The sequence below is a fragment of the Chelonia mydas genome, chromosome 1 (genome assembly GCF_015237465.2).
Source record: "Chelonia mydas isolate rCheMyd1 chromosome 1, rCheMyd1.pri.v2, whole genome shotgun sequence".
NCBI classification, from domain to species: Eukaryota; Metazoa; Chordata; order Testudines; family Cheloniidae; genus Chelonia; species Chelonia mydas.
The window spans coordinates 9,840,615-9,861,521 of NC_057849.1; the positions used below are offsets into that span (position 1 = coordinate 9,840,615).

A 20,907-nucleotide genomic window follows, 5' to 3' on the forward strand; every position below is an offset into this window, starting at 1 on the left:
CACCCGGATGTTCCAAAACACCTCTTCTCCCTTCCAATGCATTGACATTCATCCCATCAGCCAGAGCGCAGGACATATACCGGCTTTGCACCAATCACAGCAAAAGACATGCCCACACCCCCCCAGTCAAAGGCCCCAGTTGAGCAGCTCTGAAGCCACCCAATGGGGGATAGTGGCGCACACACACCCCTCCCTGCCTTTGGGTTTGATGTTGCAAAACCAAATCTGTGTGGACTTGTGTGCGCCCTCAGCAGGATGATCTCAGAACTGTGTGTCATGAGCCTTATACTGTCAGGAGAAATGAGTTAGTAGAGATCACCCTTTTAGCTGGCAAGGGCCTGTGCTTCTGGAGCAGGGCAATGCGATCTCTCTCCCTGCTCACCACCACCCTGCTCTGGGTGGGCACGGTGTGGAGCGGAGGGACAGCCTTTATGTTTCCGTCAATCCTTGGTGTCGCTGCCAAAGCAACCAGTGAGGGTGCCGTGTGATTGCCACTTCCAGTAGCTGGTTTGGTTATCTGTCTGGTTGCTACTGATCTAGACCTGTGCTCTCTCCCTCCTGGGTTTTGTTACCGTTGGGGGAGCCTGAGGGGTGAGGAAGGGAAAGCAAGGAAGTCACGCTCATGTAAACGCTTGCTGAGGGGCCAAACTTGCGTGTGTTGATTCTCGCCTCGTTTTGATTTTCCACCACTGTGGTTAGAGTCGGGAGAGTTTTGACTGAGTAATGATTTCAGGAGGTGGCCCAATATAAACAGTGCAAGGTATTGCTTCTCAAAATGTGTGGCACGCCCCTGAAGGAATTTGGGGTGGGAGACAGGCCTCAGTTGTTCTCCAGACTCTCAGCTTTCATTAAAATAAGCTAGGACATTTCTCAGTGTTACGGTTTCAGAGAGATCCTTCTGCTTGTGACCCACATGTAACTGGCGCAGCACTGCCTGCCTGAGTTTGCAGAGAGCCTGAAACAGAAGCTCTTCGGTGTGTGTTGCCCTGCGCATTTCAGTGGATGCTAACGCAGACGGCAATGGGGGCGTTTGAAATGTCGGTTAACTATTGCACTTCAGGGCCTAAGGGTGGGCCCTCACCGGCGCACAGTGGGGCTATAGGGGGCTCAGCTTGTAAAAATTCAGGACAGGCGGGTGCGAGGGCTGACCATTGGTATGTAGCAGGGGAGAACCGTGCCCTACAAGCAAAGGCATGGACCCTCTGTATCTTGCCCCTCAAAGATGTAAAGCGCTAGCCCTAAATCCTACTTTAGCAAAAATCAACTGAGGAACGATTGGCCCCAGGGGAGGACACTAGCTGCCAAAACACTCAGGGTCAAAGTATCCCTCGAATAAACACTGTCTAGTGAGCAGATGGCCCGGGGAGCGCTCGGCAGGCTGTGCTGACCTTTACTAGCCAGAGTGCGGCTGGCACGCTTAATCACTGGGAATGAGCTCCAGCTCCAATCTGCAGTGCAAGGGGCTTGGGCTTGCTGCTAGTTTGTACGATCCTCGAACTGGGAACGATTTAGTGGTTTAAAGAAAAGCTCTGCTCTGCTCTGCAAAGGGCCCCTCTGACTCCTCCGAGATGCTTTTCCTGCCTGTCAGAGTCACAGCGCTGAGTTCAGTGAGTCAGCACAGCTGAGGGAGAGCGAGCTGGATTCTGTTCCTCCTTGGGCCTCAGCAGAGCTGTTCACTGAATTTCAATTACAGGGTAATATTCTGCTCCGGGTGCTCCATTGTGCCAAGCGCTAGACGTACGCACAGCAAGGGATGCTCACCGTGCCAGGCGCTGGACGTACACACAGCAAAGGACGATCACCCTTCCAGGTGCTGGACGTACGCACAGCAAGGGACGCTCACCATGCCAGGCTTTGTATAGTGAGATGCAGTGACTTTCCCATTGTCCGAGAAGACGGTGGCACAGCTGGGAGTTGAACCCAGGTCTTTTGAGGCCTCATCCACTGCCTTGCCCACCAGATCCAACTTTCAGCTGTCGAATGCTTGCTAGCAGTGTCCCCGCTCGTTCCATTCCCCCCTGCCCGTCTCACCATGTGTGACGAAGTGGGGCTGTTCTTAATGTTTCCTCTGAATAGTGGGGGGATGCCTCAGTTTCCCCTATGCAGTTCTTAAGTATCTAGGTGGTGGGGTAAGGGGGTATGATCCTTGCAGAGCCCTAGAGGGCAGGTATGTGCAGAGGTCTGGACACAGAGAATGGCCCACACCCTGTTTCCTGGAAACTGATGGCCTGGGCTCTTCCCCCCTGCAAGGTGAGAGCTAAAGGGTTGGAGAACAAAGGAGTCAGGTGACCTCCTGGCCGGGGAAAGGAACAAAGCCCAGGGGAAGAGGGGCTGGAGGGAGTTTCAGTTTGGGGCTGGCTGGGACATGGAGTGAAGGGCAGACGTGGTTGTCTGGCTCACTGCCCCCCAAAATGGACCCAGCTGAGGGGTCCTGTTCTCTGCACCTGCAAGCTCTGTGTTAGACCATGTTCCTGTCATCTAATAAACCTCTGTTTTACTGGCTGGCTGAGAGTCCCGTCTGACTGCGAAGTTGGGGTGCAGGACCCTCTGGCTTCCCCAGGAGCCCCGCCTGGGCGGACTCTCTGTGGGAAGTGCATGGAGGGGCAGAGGATGTTGAATGCTCCGAGGTCAGACCCAGGAAGGTGAAGCTGTGTGAGCTGTGTGTCCTGCAGACAGTCTGCTCCCAGAAAGGCGACTGCCCCAGAGTCCTGCCTGGCTTCATGGGGAGCAGTTCCAGAGCATCGCCCGGGGACTCCGTGACACCATGGTGTGAGCTGTCTCTCCCTGTCTCCCTGGCTGTGATTTGAACCTGCTGGCGCCGCCGATTTGGCCCGGCTCATCCGGTGACATTTGGCGAGGGCAGCAGGCTCCGCATCAGTCACAGCCAGAGAAAAACAACAGCAGCAGCTTGACGGACAGGGAGCAGGATGGATGGAGCCAGAGGGACGAGCTGCCGCGGCATCCACCTCTCCAGCTGTCCCCGCAGCCTCGGCTTTGCACGGGCAACGTGTGGTCTCATCCATCTCCCCTTACCCCCACCCGCCTCCCTCCCCTTGCCCGATGGCACAGGCTGACGTCTGCTTTCAGAGGTGGCAGCCCCTTCTCCCCCATGGCTTCTGAAGGTCGTTAGCAAGGCTCTGACCCGGAGGGGGAAATAGCCCGGCTCCCCGGTTCTAAAGCAATGGGATCCAGCAGAGAGCCCCGGAGCCAGGCGGGTAAGACCCAGAGGGCCGGTTCTCTGTCGGCTGCCCCTTGGGATGCCATGTGCCCCTGGCATTCACACCCGCAGCAAGCTCTGCTCCCGGCCCCGATCCCAGAGAATGGCAGCCAGCCCCACCAGATCCTGCCTCCCTCCACAGCTGTGTTCATGGGGTGGGGAGCAGGAGCCGGCTACGACAGCTGGGCAGGGAAAGGGCAGACTCGGGGTAAATACATCCTGCTCCACCTTCCAAGCCCCCTGCAGTTTCGGTTCAAGATTAATGCAGCAACTGCCAGAGCGGAGCAGACCTCTGAGCCACCGGGCCCGGTGTCCTCTCTCCAGGTGCAGGACAGACGGGCTAATGGATAAGGCACCGAACTGGGACTCGGGTGACTCTCCGCTCCACCCTATTTCAGGGAGGGCTTAGCCAGGATCAGTGGAAGTTGGTGTCTGATTGTCACCGTGATGTACGCTCCCAGAGCTTTAAAGTCCCACTGTCCCGTTGAGGCAGCATGCTTGGGGGGGTGTTCCCATCCCCTTTGAGGGTCCTTTATGATTTCAGGCTCCCAGCTCCGCCTGCTGTGTGCCACGGCTGATACAAAACCAGGCTCTGCACCCTCCCCCTCTGTGCCCCCCCTCTTTGGTGTTGGGGGTGAGGGGAGGAAGCGTGCCGGGGTGGGAGGGAGCTGGTCAAGACACATGGGGCTCCTCAGCCACTGGCATAACTTAGAGCAGCTGCAGGGCTGCTCTAAGTTCCACCTGGGCTGTTTCGGGGCCCCAGCCAGCCCAGGGTCTGGGGATCCAGCCCTCCTTGGCTCTGTGCAATGCAGTCATGGTATAGCTGGGGACTGGACCCCCACAGCAGTGCCAAGAGGCCTTAGCATCCCTGGGAATGGTGCCCACGGAGCCTGCAACGTGCATTGTGCTCTGGCCCACCTGACAAGGACGTGTGGTGTTCTCTTAGGAGCACAGCTGAAGAGGCCCATGGAGGAGTTTCCGTTTCCCTTGGCCAGGCTCAATGACTACGTTAAGTACTGTTAAGCACGCGCCGCGAAGAGGGGCCCCATGGCACAGCCGGCTCTCAGCGCCTTGCACAGCCCACAGCTTTTCTAAAGAAAACACGTTCCCCGCGGATGCAGCGCTCCAGGAGGGGGCGGCCTCCGGAAGGGTCTCCCCAGCCCTGATCTGGGTTGTTCTCCGGCCTGCCGCCGCCCCGTTGCGCCGATCCCGCCATGCAGAGCGTTACCGATCGCTGTATGTTTCTGTCTGGGACTTCGGGCCCAGCCCTGAGCAAAGGGTGGAGTCTGCGCTGCAGTGCCCCAGCAATGGCCCCAAGAAGCAGTTGCCCCTACTATGACCCCCTCCCTCTCTGGGGGCAAGGGGTTTAGCTGGCTGGCTAAGCTGCCCTGGCTAATACATCGGGGGAGGAGGTGTGGAACCAAGGTCCTGCTGCCTGGCCTCCTGGAGGGTGTGGGAAGTAGGGGGTGCCTGGTGCCCACTTGGTCCTACATGCCCTGGCCCATGGTGGGAGGGAGCTGGGGGCATGCATGGCGTGTTTGTAACAATCCCTGCATGTGTGTGCCGCCGACGGGAGAATTCCCAGCCACAGTGTGCCGAGCGCTTTCCAGAGGCGGGCCAGCATCATTCTCCCCCTGTTACGAATGGGGAAACTGAGACACGGCGTCTGAGCGAGCTGCCCAAGGTCGCATGGAGGGCCCATGGCTGGGACTTGCACAGATGGCTGGGTCTGTTAGCCTCTGTGCTGTATACGGCCTGCCCCAGCTCTTCCCTACACTAACGTATATCAGGAGTAACTCCATTGGGTAATGCAGGTCTCAAGTCAGTACAGGTGGGGGTCACAAGCAGGCTCGCCAGCTCACAGCGGGAGGGGGTGGATCCATCACTTTAAAATTGAACTGGACGTGGCAGAGTCCCGGGGGACTTTGGTACCATTTGCTTTCAGCTCTGGTTTGTTCCCACCCGGAGTTCCCAGGCTAATGATCGGAACCTGCTCTCACTGATGCTGGAGTAAATCAGGAGTAGCCCCATTGGTGGGGTGCAGCCACACCGGTGGGAGAGGAGGTCCTGGCCCCGGGGGGGAGCACAGCAGGTGCTGGGGAATGGCAGGAGACAGTCCCCTAGAGTGGTAGAAACGTAGGGCTGGAAGGGACCTCGAGAGATCCCCTAGCCCTCGCGTAGCTCTCCCATTAGAGATGGGCCTGGGTCCAAGCTTAGAGGGGGAGTTTGGATCCAGGTCTGAAGCTGGTGGCTCAGGCCTGCTGCAGAGACAAGCCACACGAATGTGTCATGCGAAGGCTCCCTGGACACGCAGCGTCTGCTGTGCCAGACGAGACCCAGCTAGCCCCACGCTGGATGCTCTGACAGCCTGGTCCCCAGTGCAGCTGAGGGAGGTGACTTTCCCCAGCTCCTGGGCACACCCAAGCAATTTGACCGGCCTGTAAGGCTGGTCTTTCTGTGCCCCAGAATGGAGGTGCTTCCTGAGAAGTAGGATTAACTCAGGAGACCTGGGTTCAATGCCCAGCTCCGACACCGATTCACTGTGCAGCCTCAGGGGCGTCGCAGTCCCGCTCTGTGCCCAGTTTCCCCATTGAGGCAGTGCTGTGAGATCCTGGGATGAGAGGTGCCGTGTGGATAACATTGCCTCAGCTTGCTCCTCTGTACAGGTTAGGGTCAGCCTTTAGCTCAGCTGTTTCATAACCAAGTAGCACACTGGCCCTTTGCATTCTGGGCTTGGCAGGCACCGTGTTTGCTAACACGTTCTGAGCAGGCCACGTTCGTCACCTGGGACAACTCTACTGGTATCACGGGAGCTACCCCGGGTGGGGGGGATTCAGCCCAGTGCGTGTGGGGGGGGGATTTCCAGTTAAATTAGAATCCACTTGCTCCAGCCTCTCCGGAAAGCGGCCCAGTTCATGTGGTAGATTCCAGGCTGTGTCACACCCCCGTCCGACCCCAGGAGGGCTTCGGGGCAGCTGACAGGCGTGCCTCATCGCCGCTGGATGCTAACCAGAAAGGCAGGCAGCGCGCGCGTCCTGTCCTGGGAGACCTTTCGACGGCCAGGAGGGAAGGCGCGGAGCTTTTCACGCTGGCTGCAGCTGCCCTGCAAGCGTGGAGGACGGACACGGAGGGGATGAATCAGGCAGTAAATGGTGACTGGCAAATGCCCAGTGGCAGAGCTGCCGTGGAACTGCACGTGCCCGGCCTTGACAGGAGTGAGGAAGAGGAGACCCCAGGGCAGGGAGAGAGCCAGAGCTCAGTGAAGTTGATGGGAATCTTTTCGTTGGTTTAGCTGGCTCCCAGTGAAGGGCAGGTTGGGAGCCTTATGGTTAAGGTGACCCTGGCCACGGACCCGACAGTGGAACCGGACCCAGTTCTGGGCTTCAGTTCTAACAGGACAACGATATGGCTCCTGTCGCGATAGGCGCTGAGCCTTTTTAAACATGGAAATAATCAGCTCGCTGCTTTCTCAGCCTGTAGAAGAAATGGCTGGATTAGCTGACAGTTTTAAATGTGTGTGTGAGAGAGAGAGAGAAGAACTCACTGAAGGTCTAAGAAATAATAATAATACCCAGCTCTTATCTAGCACTTTTAATCTGTAGATCTCAAAGCACTTTACAGAGGACATCAATGCCATTATCGTCATTTTACAGATGGGGAAACTGAGGCATGGAGAGGCAAAATGATTTGCCCAAAAGTCACCCAGCAGGTCAGTGGTAAAGCCAGGAATAGAACCCAGGTCTCCTGAGTCCCCAGCCAGTGCATTACCTACTAGGCAACACTGCCTCCCTCGTGAGTTTTGTCTTTCGCTCTGAGCACAGAGAGTCCTTTAACTGAGTTTGTCTCTTGTGGCAATGAGTTCCACAGTCTAGGTCTGGCTCCGCTGAAAATTCTGTCTCCCCCGTGTTGTTCTAGAGGTTCAATCTAAATGGAAGTCTGAGATCAGATGGGGAGAAGCAACCAGCGTTAGCCCTCATATTGCTTTATAATCCCCACCAGTATAACTAGAAAAAATGTAAATATGGCACAATGTGCTACCTGGGGTCTAGATTCATAGATTTTAAGGTCAGAAGGGGCCATTGTGATAATCCTGCCTAGCGCAGGCCAGAGACCCTCACCGAGCAATTCCTGCTCATGAGCTGTCTGTCTTGGGGGTTTCTGCAGTGCCCATCACCATGGTATCAGAGCCATGCCTGCTGCAGGCAGCTGCCCATTAGAAGCCTGACCTTTCCATTGACACATGGGTTTTCTCTTCTTTCCCAGGATGCCTTACTGAGTCTGGGCTCCGTGATCGACATCACCTGCCTCCGGGATGTCATCAAAGATGCCATTACGTCCGTGCTCCCCAAAGTGGTACGTAGAGGAGGATTCCGGCTGGGGGGATGGGGGCCTGCGGCTCTGTTTGCTTTGGGCTCTCAAAGTGCAGCGAAGATCACCCGCTCCTCCTTCTGAAACAAGGGCAGCAACTTATTGAGTTAAACTGTCCTGGGTGCGACGTCCTTAGCTGCGTGGTTTATGGACGATACAGGCAGAGTTTCCTTCTCGCACTGGGATCTGGAGCTTGCTGAATGCGGCAAAGGCTCCTGGTGCCATGGTGTGAACATGCTGGCTGGGACCCTGGCTTTGGCTGGGTTCTCATCTCCACTGCGCTACTGACTCCCCCTGAGGCCTTGGGCAAGGCACTTGATTGCCCTTCGCCTCAGTTTTCCTCTCTGTATAACCGCATTATCAAAACCTGACTAGACGAAGCCCCACCAAATATACCACAGGCATCAATCCTCTGCGCCCGGGGAGGGGCCAGGTCAGATCACCTGTGAGGCTTCGCTGATGTTTAACCTACACCTGAGCCCGTGGATCGGGAATCACAGGGGAGACGGGGGCTGGCTGGACAGGAAATCATGAGTTGTGTACTCTCTGCCCACGCCCCATTGCAGGACACTGGCAATGTCTGAGGTTTTGCGAGTGATCTGAGGGGGGCGGCCTGGGGCCCCAGGATTTCACATTCTGCACATGGAGTGGGGGCGGGCCCACGTGCAGAGAGCCAGCCCCAAGCCTCGGCATTGCTTACGCTGGAACTTGAGGACTTCAGTGGGTGCTAAGCCGTGCTCGGGCTGGCCCTGGTGTCCTGTCCCCCAAGGCGAGGATCAGTCCACGTCTTTATTCCTGACAAGCCATGGAGCCAGGATCCGATCCCGGTGCCTTTCTGCTGGGGCCTGGAGGAGCTCGCTGAATCGGTCACTGTCTCCTTCGCTGCTCGGGAGGTCCCTGCGCGCTCGGTGGGTAGCGAATCCCCGTGCTCCGGCTGTAGCTGTGTGTTGGGGCAGCAGGGGTTGTTCCAGAACAAGAAAACTCCAGGGACAGCCCAACGCGGGGGGCGTGGGAAATACGGGCACTGGAGAGAGCCCCGCTGCATCTCCGGGTGCCGGCTATTAGCTTCCGGGGGCCTGGTTCCCCACTGCATTGCTCCTCCTGCAAAAGGGGGTGCCGCCCTGAAAGGGGACTTCACAGTCCCCTCAGGCCTGCTCTGCGCTGCAAAGTCAACGCCCCGATCTGTCTCTGGCCGACGTAAGCGCCCTGTTACAGCGCTGCAGTGAGATCCCCTCCCCGAGCAAGCTACTGAGGTGGACGCAGCGCATGTGTGCGCCCGGTGTCAACCCCGCGGCGGCTGTCCCGCCATGCCCGAGTCCTAGTCTGTAAACTGTGCCGTCTGGGGTCAGAGAGACCAGAAGCTCCCCAGCCCCGCAACTCTGCGTACATTTGAGATGCCTTTTCCAGACTGCCCACCTTGGCAAGCACATCTCCCTCATTGTGTGCAACTGGCCAGCCCACCGCACCGGCTCCACGCACACGCCGGCCTGGCATGGGCAGAAGATCTTGGATCTCCTGGGCCCATGGGGGGTAGTGCAGTAGCAGCTAGAGTCTCCCACCATGGTCCAGGCTTCATTGTGCTGGGTGCTGTACGTACACACAGTGGGAGGCAGCCCCTGCTCGAAAAACGTACAATATAGACAGACAAGGCTGATGGAAAGCAGCCGGGAGATGATTTGCTCACAGTCATGCAGCAGAGACGGGGCTAGAACCCAGCTCTCCTGACTCCCAGGGTAATGCCCTCGCCATCAGACCCCTTTCCCCTTCTGCAGTGCGGCCAGTGCTCAGAGGCCTTCTAGACCTTGAGAAAGGTCAGTTTGGAGCCTGCTGGCCAGTTTCTGCCCCCAGCTCTGGTGTTAGCTGAGCCTGCCACCCCCTTTACTGGCCTGTCTCTTTGCCAGCTGGTGGGTACAAAGCGCACGGGCCCGCTTCGGTCCTCTTTGTCGTTTTGAACCTGAAATCATTCTTGGGCTGCCGTTGGCTAATCGCAGTCTCCTGCGCGCTCGCCCGAGAGCGTAGCGGGCAACAATGCAAAGTCCCCTCCGCTCCCAGGGGCTCTTGTGTTCCTAATCTCCCGGCATTATAGCATTAGCGCAGGGGATAATATCTGCGTGTTCTCCCTCTCTGCCGATTGTCTATTCGTGCTTGTAATCGCTGCGGATTCTCCTCTAGCAGGAGTGGGTGGCATATCCCGGTAGGGGAGGGGGCTGCTCTCCGAGGGCAGCAGTTAATGCGCAGCGAGCTGGGGCTGCTGCAATTCTTCAGCCTGGATGGCTCCCCATCCCCGTGAAGAGCCTGGAGAGTCCTGTGCCCAGCTGTAGTGCGAGTCACGCCGAAGGCCCAGGTAATGGAGCGAAAGAAAGAGGGATTGACCCAGAATGCTGCGTTTGGCATTGCCAGGCTGTTTTCCTGCATACGCGGGTGTTTATACCTAGCACTTCACAGGGCTGGGGGAGCATTATAATCCCATTCTCCATCAGGGGAAACTGAGGCACGGGGTATTTGTGTCTTGCTCAAGGTCACTGTCAAGGTTCCTTCCCCACTCTGAACTCTGGGGTACAGATGTGGGGACCTGCATGCAAGACCCCCTAAGATTATTTTTACCAGCTTAGGTTAAAAACTTTCCCAAGGCACAAATTCCTGTCCTTGTCCTTGAACAGTATGCTGCCACCACCAAGTGATTTAGACAAAGAATCAGGGAAAGGACCACTTGGAGTTCCTGTTCCCCCAAAATATCCCCCCAAGCCCTTACACCCCCTTTCCTGGGGAGGCTTGAGAATAATATCCTAGCCAATTGGTTACAAAGTGAACACAGACCCAAATCCCTGGGTCTTTGGACACTGAAAAAAAATCAATCAGTTCTAAAAAGAAGAATTTTATTTAAAAAAAAAAAAAGAAAAGGTAAAAATCCCCTCTGTAAAATCAGGTTGGAAGATAACTTTACAGGGTAACAAAAGATGCACAAAACACAGAGGAACCCCCTCGAGCCTTAGTTTCAAAGTTCCAACAAAACAGGTATAAACCTCCCTCCAGCAAAGAGAAAATTCACAAGTTGAGAAAACAAAGATAAACTAATACACCTTGTCTGGCTGTACTTACAGTTTCTGTAATACGAGAGACTGGTTCAGAATGGTTAGAATCATAGAATATCAGGGTTGGAAGAGACCTCAGGAGGTCATCTAGTCCCATCCCTGCTCAAAGCAGGACCAACCCCAACTAAATCATCCCAGCCAGGGCTTTGTCAAGCCTGACCTTAAAAACCTCTAAGGTAGGAGATTCCACCACCTCCCAAGGGAACCCATTCCAGTGCTTCACCACCCTCCTAGTGAAAAAGTTTTTCCTAATATCCAACCTAAATCTGCAACTTGAGACCATTACTCCTTGTTCTGTCATCTGCTACCACTGAGAACAGTCAAGTTCCATCCTCTTTGGAATCCCCTTTCAGGTAGTTGAAAGCAGCTATCAAATCCCTCCTCGTTCTTCTCTTCCGTAGACTAAACATCCCCAGTTCCCTCAGCCTCTCCTCATAACTCATGTGTTCCAGTCCCCTAATCATTTTTTTTTGCCCTCCGCTGGACTCTTTCCAATTTTTCCACATCCTTCTTGTAGTGGTTTGGAGGACATGGATTGATGTCACGTCCCTCTTAGTCCCAAGAGCTAAAGAACACAGAAACAAAGAACCCAAAACAAAGCCTCTCCCCCCCCCCCGCCCCGGCCACCCAGATTTGAAAGGTTTCAGAGTAACAGCCGTGTTAGTCTGTATTCGTAAAAAGAAAAGGAGTACTTGTGGCACCTTAGAGACTAACCAGTTTATTTGAGCATGAGCTGTAGCTCATGAAAGCTCATGCTCAAATAAACTGGTTAGTCTCTAAGGTGCCACAAGTACTCCAGATTTGAAAGTATCTTTTGTCCCCATTGGTTTCTTTGGTCAGGTGCCAACCAGGTTATTTGAGCTTCTTAACCCCTTACAGGTAAGGAGGAATTCTAGGCTACCCTTCTGGTTCTGACAGTCACACCGCGGGGAACAGGGCAGGCCTGCACAACTCGTAAAGCGGCGAGGGCCATATTACTCCAAAGAAAACAGCTGAGTGCCAACCCCCGCCCGGCCCTGTGGAAACACCCCCCACCCCACCCCAGCACCGCCGGGCCCCACGGAAACACTTCCCCCCAGCGCTGCCCGGCCCCATGGAAACACACCCTCCTTCCCCACCACCCAGGGCCAGTGCAACTTTCACCTTGCACCCCCACCCCGAAGCCCTGCAGCAGCCCCCCCCCACCCTGAGGGGCTCCCCCTGTGCAGCTCCCTGCCCCCCTCCCCCTTGGCCCGGGGAGCCATGCGGCAGCTCCCCGCCCCAGCTCACCTCTGCTCCGCCTCCTCCCCGAGCACACCGCAGGGGCTCCACTTCTCCCGCCTCCCAGGCTTGCGGCGCCAATCAGCTGTTTGGCGCCGCAAGCCTGGGAGGGAGAGAAGCAGAGCGGGGCGGTGCTCGGGGGAGGAGGCGGAGCAGAGGTGAGCTGGGGCGGGGAGCGGTTCCCCTTGCCCCACCTTGCCCCACCCCGCTGCTTGCCTACTCACCCCCCGTGGGCTGTCTGTTGTGCAGGCCTGGAATAGAGTATGGCTCTTCTGAGCCTCAGGCCAGCTTCAGCCACAAGACTGGCCACCCTCTCTAAGCATTTAAGCCGTCCGCTCTTTTGACACAGACCATCAAACGTCTTTTGATGATGACCGGGTGGGGCTGGATTTGAGCCAGTGACATTGTGGTCTCACGCCTCTTCCCTTCCGGCCCAGCAGCGGCCCAGGTTGCAAACCCACCCTCCCAGCACAGTTAATGCACCTCCCAGCAAGGGGGTGGGGAATCATAGAATCATAGAATATCAGGGTTGGAAGGGACCTCAGGAGGTCATCTAGTCCAACCCCCTGCTCAAAGCAGGACCAATCCCCAATCAAATCATCCCAGCCAAGGCTTTGTCAAGCCTGACCTTAAAAACTTCCAAGGAAGGAGATTCTACCACCTCCCTAGGTAACGCATTCCAGTGTTTCACCACCCTCCTAGTGAAAAATTCCCCGGCTAGCAGGCCAGCCCCACCCCAGGCTGTTGGTCGAGTTAGAGTGCCCATGCCCTAGTGGAGTCCAGGTGCTTCTGAATTCTGGGCCAGATCCTCAGCAGGTGTCGATCGGCATCGCTCCGCCAGAGTCGACGCAGAGCTACCCTGCTTGACGCCCGCCGAATGGGAAGCCGTGCAATCCCGTGGCTTCCGGGTAAGGTGCCGCAGAGCTGGTTCTAAAGCTTTCAAGGGCAGAGTCAGGTCCTGTCTTTGGAGGTGGAACCCCTGTGTCCTTTGCACGGGGCTGCCAGATTTACTCCTGCACGGTGTAGATGCTCAGGCATTCCAGTGATAGCGAGGAACAGAACAACCCCCTAAGATCCTGCTCGTGTTTGCACCAGTGTGAATGCGGGGTGACTGCTGACAGCAGCGGTGGGATGCCTGGTTTAAACCAGTGTCTCTAAGAACCAGATTGGGCCCTGCATGCCTCCCCTGAGTAAAGCAAGCGCCACTCCAGCCCGCTCTGCTTTATCTGTCAGAGCTGAGGGTAGCAGGAAGGCTGGATTCAGCGGCACAAAGGCGGTGGAATCAGGCTGGCGTGATGGAATATGTTCTTTTCATGGCTCTGCTGCGATGTAAGCCATGGAATCTGTTTTCACACAATACAATTATTCCAGGGAACTGTTAGCAAGGGGCTTGTGTAGGGTTTTTTTTTTTTTTTAATTAGTTCTTTTCAGTTGCCTGGTATTTGAGTTCACATTACTCCTTTGTTAACCAGTGCTCCCTTTATTGCTGCGATAAATGCAGCTCATTCTCAGGCGCCTTGCTGCATAGAAAATGAGGGATAATTGCCAGTGGTTTTTTTAATCAAATAAAGGGGGATGTATTTATGCCAGACCCTCTTAACACTGGCTCCGTGGCTTGTTTGCATAACTCAGGTGCTTTAATATGCTTGTAAAGTGAGTGTATCATCTTGGCACACGTTGAGGATAATAACCTACTACCACTGTCGGAATACACAGGCACTCCTTTAGCTCAAGTGATAGAGGTGTGTGCTTTGGTGCTTGGTGGTCCCAAATTCAAGCCCTCAAAACCTATGGTTGAGATTGGCACAACTGCACTTTGCTTGTGAAGAAATAAGATGAGAGCGTGGTGACCTGTTCCTGGCACACAGCCTATCAGATGGACGGAGCCCTTTCCTCCCAGGAGGTAGCCTTAAACAGCCTCCAGGATGGCTGCTGAGCACTTCCAACAAAGGAAAACTTCCCAGGCCATCTCGCTGCCTCAGTTTCCCTGTCTAAACCAGCCCTGCTCTCCCTCCCTGCACTGCTGTGAGGCTGAATTACTGTTTGTAAAGGCTTTGTGATCCGGATTCCCAGCCCCATACCCTATCCACAAGGCCACACTGCCTCTCAGTGCCAACAGGGAATTAGCCAGAGGAGACATTACTGTATTTCTTCACTGGTCTACCCAATGGGCTAGCCCTCACTGAGTAACCATGTTATCTTATTGCTTAGCCTCTGACCTTCCTCCCTCCCTCCCGCCATCTTACCCCCTTTTCCCACCATGCCTGCCTTGAGGCCGTGTGCGTGCATTGGGAGGCACCTACCACGCTCTGGGGCTCTGAAAGACATGCTTGTCCTTGTGCCATAGTCCCTGGTCCATCCTGGAGCCAGGCTGGTTTCCGTTGCCCACGTCATTGATTGGCCACTGGCTGTGGGCGTGGCCGGTCATTGGAATTTGGCAGGAGACCAGCTGAAGATGATGAAGGTGGGGAGGGTGATGCCCATCCATCCCCTAACTCTACAGCTGACTCCTGTCTGCCCACCGGGGCTGGCTAGTAAAACTCCCTCCCATCTGCGGTGCAGTGGCCGTGGCTCACTGAACACTCCTGGGTTACAAATCTGGCATGGCTCGGATGTGATACGAGAGGCAATGAAGGAGTTTACTTCCTGGCGGGCAGTCTGGCCACTGTGTCCTGGTGGCTTCACCCGCCCAGCACCTGTGGAGCTGAAATCAGTTGGAGCTGCAGCCAGGGGCTGGGCACCTCTTCGGATCCGGCCCCAAGTTCAGTCTCTGCTAAGCCTGGTTGGGGTTAATGCTCCGTGTGCCATCTCTGCCCACTGCTTTCTCGCTAGCGAGCGGTGCTGCGGCGACAGCCCGGGAGGCTGATGCCCTCTGCGTATCCCTGGGACAGATGGGCCCACCTTTGGGGGCGAGCGGGTAGTTCAGCTGAGACCCAACAACTTGTCTCATGAAAGCCACCATGGAGCGAGCAGCTGGTAACAACTTCCAGTCCCTCTTATTTGTATTGTAAAAGCACCTGGAGGTGCTGACTGAGATCAGGGCCCTATTGCGCCAGGTGCTGCACATGCACGGAGTCGGAGACAGTCCCTGGCCCAGAGAACTCGCGGTCTGACTAGTCAAGACAGCGGATGGGAGAAAGGATGTATTTCTGGTAGAACTGCCCTTCCGAGCCAGATTGGAAGGGGTGAGCTAGCAGAGACAGGACCTGTAACCAAGCGCAGTCTAGTGAGTTTATCCAAGAGAAAGCTAAGCGGTGACTTGGTTACAGTATCTAAGTCCTTTGTGATGAGATTTCTGATAGTCGCTGGCTCTTTAATCTCGCAGACAAAGACGCAGCAAGATCCAATGGCTGGAAGGGGCAGCTAGACAAATTTGGACCGGAAATAAAGTGCAATTTGTATAACAGTGAGGGGAATTAGCCCTTGGGGCAACTAGAGGTGCAGGGGCGTCTCCATCGTGAGAAGTTGTTACATCAAGACTGGCCGTCTTTCTCAAAGATCTTCTCCAACTCCACCAGAAGTCACGGGCTGGGTGCAGAGTTTATTGGGTGAGGTTCTGTGACCTGTGTCATGAAGGAGCTCAGATTCGCTTATCATACCGGTCGTGTCTGGGGGAGCATCGCTGAATCTTTCAGTCTTCGCAGCTCTCCACTCCCCGCCACCCTCCATCCCTCTTTTATTAAAAGCCAATTAGGCAACCTTGATATTAGTTAATTACCGATGGCTTTACAAGAAGCCACAGCTAGTGAAGATCTGATCTGACTCGCTAGGAAACCATTCTTTGTGTCTGCAAACGGACTGAAGAGAATACCATTTTGATCTCACTGTGTAATTTAATTATTCAGACAGGTCTGTTTTGTGTGTGGTGGGAGGGAAGGGGCACATGCTTTGTGGAGAGAAGAAACCAAACCAACACAGTGCTCAAACCAACACTGTTTCATTTTAACCACTTTGGTCCTGCCTCCGGGAGATGGTGCTTCTGGCAGAGTGCGCCTCCCTGTGGAAGGGCCGTCTCTCAGCTGGAGAGGGGCAGTGTGGTCTAGCATAGAGGGTAATGAGCGGGGATTTAGGAGAGCGCTAGCTTTCCATTTTAGGACTTTATCCTTTACTGTAATGGCTGAGTGCCTTCTCCAGGTAATACCGAGCCAATAGCAAAGTCCCCTGAGTACTTCATAGCTTCCAAGGCCAGAAGGGACTGTTGTGATCAGTCTGACCGCCGTGTAACACAGGCGAGAGAGCTGCCCCAGAAGCGTCCCTAGGGCAGAACTTTTAGAGAAACAGCCAGTCTTGATTTCAAAACTGTCCATGATGGAGAATCCACCACGGGCCTTGGGAAACTGTTCCAGTGGCTAATTACTCTCACCGTTGAAAATGTCCGCCTTATTTCCAGTCAGAATTTGTCTCGCTTCTGCTTCCAGCCATTGGATCGTGTCAGACTTTTCTCTGCTAGATTGAACAGCCCCCTATTAAATATTTGTTCCCCGGGTCGGTATTTAGCGACTAATCACATCACCCCGTAACCTTCTCTTTGTGACGCTAAATAGACTCAGCTCCTTGAGTCTATCGCTATAAGGCAGGTTTTCTAATCTAATCATTCTCGTGGATCTTCTTTAAACCTCTCCAATTTATCAACATCCTCCTTGAATTGGGGGCACCAGAAGTGGACACAGGATTCCAGCAGTGGTCGCACCAGGGCCAAACCCAGAGGTCAAATAATCTCTATTACTTGAGATTCTCCTATTTATGCATCCCAGGGTCGCATTCGCTCTTTTGGCCACTGCGTCACACTGAGCGCTCCTGTTCAGCTGATTATCCACCACGACCCCCCAGTCTTTGTCAGAGTCACTGCTTCCCAGGATAGAGTCCCCCATCCAGTAAGTATGGCCTGCGTGCCTTGTTCCCAGATGTCAACATTTAGCTGCATCAAAACACAGATTGTTTTCTCGCCCTCAGCTTACCAAGTGCTCCAAATCACTCCCCCATTTTTGTGTCATCCGCAGATTTTATCAGTGATGATTTTATGTTTTCTTCCCGGTCGTTGATAAAAGTGTGAAATAGTGTAGGGCCAAGACCCAATCCCTGCGGGATCCCCTGGGAAACTCACCCGTTCGATGATGATTCCCCAATTACAGTTACATTTTGAGACCTGTCAGTTCGCCAGTTTTTATTCCATGCAGTACAAGATACGTACGTAGGAACGTACCCAAGATAGATCTAGGGCCCAGCCAAACCCCCAGCACTGAGAAGTTTGGCTCTGGATCCAGACACTGACACTTGGACACACCACCATTGCTTCTCCTCCTTCCCATTGAGAAGATAACCCAAGCCATGAATTGTAATGCAGTTGGGAGCTCTCAGGCTACCTGTGCGTCACCTTTGGGTCTTTCTCCGCAGCCTTTCAGGGTCTCTTGGCAATGGCCTGCTGTGGCTATGTCATCCCTCGACAGAGCCGGGCACCTCAACCCTTCTTTTCTAACGAGATGGGGAACCAACGAGAGAGGGGCCTCAGTCACTCGAGGAGTCAAGCCTGCAGCTCTTCACCTTCCACCTGGAGTCCCGGTCAGGTCATCAGTGACTGAGATGTACCAGATATTTGGTAGCCCCTGCGTGGCCTTAGTCTGGTTTCAGGTGCCCATATCCACACAGGCAGTAACTGGCCCTCTTGTGCCCATCCTCAGCAGAAAGGCCAAAGAAGGACTTTATGGGCCATGGACACTGAATGCTCTTCTAACAAGGGTGTTCTTGTTAAACACAGATACAGATGTAGTATGAAATGGTGTGTGTGTGTAGTATGAAATGGTGTGTGTGTGACCACAATTGCCCCCTGCTGGATGGAATCAGAGCTGCCCATCTGTGTGTCATAGGCCCTACACTGCTGTGGTGGGGATTCTCTTTTCACTCCAGGGGCAAGAGCCTGGCCTTTTGGAGCAGGAGAGGGCTGAGCTCCAGCCCTGGACCTGGTGTTCAGAATTGCCAGGGGGCACAGGACAGTGATGTCCTAGGTGGGAATACGTTCTTAAAGGGGTCAAAGTGAGTGGAATTCTACAGCTATCCCCAGTCTACAGGTGGGGAAACTAAGGCAAGGAGCGGCTGTGAGAATGATTAAGCCTACTGAAGTTAGTGGAAAGACTCCTGTTGATTTCAGTGGGCTTTGGATTAGGCCCTAAACGTCGCACAGCAGGTCTTTGGCAGGGGTAGGAATTGAGCTCTTGTCTCCAGAGCCTAGTGCCTTAACCGCAAGACCTACCCCTCACCCTTCCTCCGTCCCATCATCACTGCCACCGCTGCTGCTCCTTCGCCCCATGGCTGGCGGCCTGTCGCTTTCTTCTGGGTCAGGGTGGTTCAAGGCACTTGCTTTGCCGCTGTCTCTTCCCCTGGAGGGAGGCAATCACTTCCCCATAAAGAGCTTGATTGAGCATGAAATCGGGAGGCAGCCCGTGTCCGCCCCCAAATAAATCAATAGTTAGACAAACCGTGACAAGGCAACAGCCGGCTCCGCTGTCAGCTCGGTCTGCCGCAATCAGGGGAATTCAGAGAGACCAGCCCCACCCGGGCTAGCCGCCCCACTGCAAAGAGCACGTCTTCCGCACCAGAGAGCCCCTGGCTGCCCTTGCTGAAATATGCATTTCCCAGGTAGCCCCAAGCGTCGGCAAGAGTCCCAGCCCCCCACTGCACCACAGCCCCTCTGCACCCCACTGCAGCGTCAGATGTGGCCCGGGAGTATCCCAGGCCAGACTTGGATGGTGCTGAATTGCTCTAGGGGTGGGAGCTGCCCCCTGTGATCCCGACCGGGAGAGTAGCTGGGGCAGACGGAGGTGGCATCTCTCCTTAAACTCAGGCTCAGCGTTCTGGGATTTCAAAGGCCTCCCTGGAGCCTGTGGGTTTGCAGGGCATTTCTGGCCAGGGCATTCGCGCAGCCGGCTTGGCCCCCACCGAAGGCAGCGAGTAACTTTGTCTGCACACGGCTCCTCGCACGTGCTAACGTCGCCTGGCCTAGACAAGGTCCCGGCCCAGGGAACTTCCATTTGCTGATGGTCAGCGTCAGCTCCCCACCCCCTGCTCAGTTATATCTCCTTGCTCCTGGCCATCCCCTCCGACCCAGCCTCTCTTCTCGGAGGTTTGCTGGCGCTCACAGGCAAATCTGCACTTCCCCTCCCGCCGGCCAAATTAACTATGGCTCCGTTATTGACATTACTCATGGGCTGCAAGCGAGCAATTGCTGAGTCGTCTGCCAGGGCCCTCGGCCGAACCCAGCACTTGCCTGGCAGGAATGAGGCAGACGAATCCAGCCCATCAGATAAGCAGCAGCTGATGCAGGGCAAAACGGTATTGTTCCTCTAATGTTTCCGCGGCATCATAACATTAAATTACTCGGCGGCGGTGCTATGCATTATCTCTTACATGAGCCGGAGCTAATGGGATTTCATTGCACCCGGCTGCCCGGAATTAGCCTTTCCTCCTTGTCGCTGGTTTCCTGTGGAGACCCTGGACTCGGGTGACGGGCGACCCCCCCCCCGCGTGCTGCCGGGAAGGATGATGGAACATGAGCAATGAGCCAGGGACGCTCCTCCGAGCCAGGGAGAGACACATGCCTGGCCACCCAAGGCGTTGTGGCACTCGCTGAACGGGGCAGGAGGTTGCTCCAGGTCATTTCCTGGGAGGCTGAGGGTCCGCCCTCAGAATGAGCCCCGATTCCAGTCTCGCACCCCTGCCCGTCGCCCACAGCCCTCCGCTGGTCCCGTGCCCGCTGTAGAGCGGCGTCGGGGGGGGAGGGGGGCACTCTGTGTCTCTGCGCTGGCCCCGCCCGCTTCCGGACACCACGGTCTCGGTGCTAATACCTTCTTCCCTCACAGGGCCGGCCGGGGAAGCCCCCATCCAAAGGGTGCCCGCTCAGCATGCGGGGGTGACGGATGAGGCAAGGCCAGACTGGATCCTCAGTCACTGCAGCGTGCAGGAGGGGGATTGATGCGTCCTCTCACTGCCCTGCTGCCATCGCCACCGGGGCACCTCCCGCGGGTGGGTAGCCCCGTCCCTAATTCAGCACTGCCCAGTCACTCTGCATTGGAGGAATTGGAAGATTTCTGCCCATCTCTCTCCTCAGTGGCCTGGGGTACAAGCACCGCACCAGGCTGCTGGGCCAGGAGCAAAACCACCCAGATGGCTTGCTGCAGTTGAGAGGTTAGCACTCGGGGTAGCTCTGAGCATGGCGCACGAGTGGCTTAATTCACTTAGCCTTAATAAAGAGCTTTCGTACAGGTGGGCGCAGGCAGACAGGGTGTTTGCTCTGAGGAGGGGGACCTGAAACATTCCTCCACCCCCAGTACGCAGCAGAGAGGCTGGGCCTGAAACAGATTGGACAGCTGGGAAATTGAGGCACACAGGGAGTGGAGCCTAGGTCCTCAGGTAGCATCCTAACCCCTGGGCCATGCTTCCCATTCACACAGGCCGCCTGTGTCTATACAGTAGGGGTGACTCACAGTCACCATCAAGCTGGGCTGGCTCTGAAGGGTAGAGGGTCTGATCCTGCTCCATTATGCCCCTGGGAATCGGGAGGAACTCTGCTCATGCAGGTGAACTTAAGGGCCGTGACTCCTGATTTACGCCACTCCGAGTGAGAGCAGATTCAGGCCCAGTGGTGTAAAATGGGGGGTGGGATCAGAGCCATGCTGGCCTTCTTTGAGGTCTCATGTCCCACCAGCCTTCTCCAAAGAAGGAGCCGTTAACGATCATTTAATCAGTCACCCCCACCCCACCCTTATCAAGCAAGGACTGCTGGAGGCTCATCCCCCGCACTATACCTCCGTGCTTCGGCATCATGAATGAAACGTTGCTGGATAGCATCTCTCAGCCATAAGCGCTGCCCTGGGTCTGTCAAAAGCTTGTGCTTCATTTCCTTGAAATGCAGCTTGTCATCTCTCCCCGGGCTGGAGGATCCATTGCCCGGAGCACAGGCTCTGCCAGGAAATCACG

General features: G+C 55.5%; 1 protein-coding gene across 3 annotated transcripts in view; it reads left to right on the forward strand.

Annotated features, from left to right (window-relative positions):
• PDE2A (phosphodiesterase 2A) overlaps nucleotides 1–20,907 on the forward strand; it is a 363,204-nt gene that overhangs the window by 227,665 nt on the left and 114,632 nt on the right. For 2 of the 3 annotated variants that reach the window (XM_037914731.2, XM_037914822.2), the window contains one exon: nucleotides 7,481–7,570. In XM_037914731.2, coding sequence (XP_037770659.1) covers nucleotides 7,481–7,570 — 90 coding nt within the window. Of the gene's footprint in view, nucleotides 1–6,825; nucleotides 6,927–7,480; nucleotides 7,571–20,907 lie in introns of those variants that run through there. The other variant, XM_043527204.1, reaches the window with a different exon arrangement.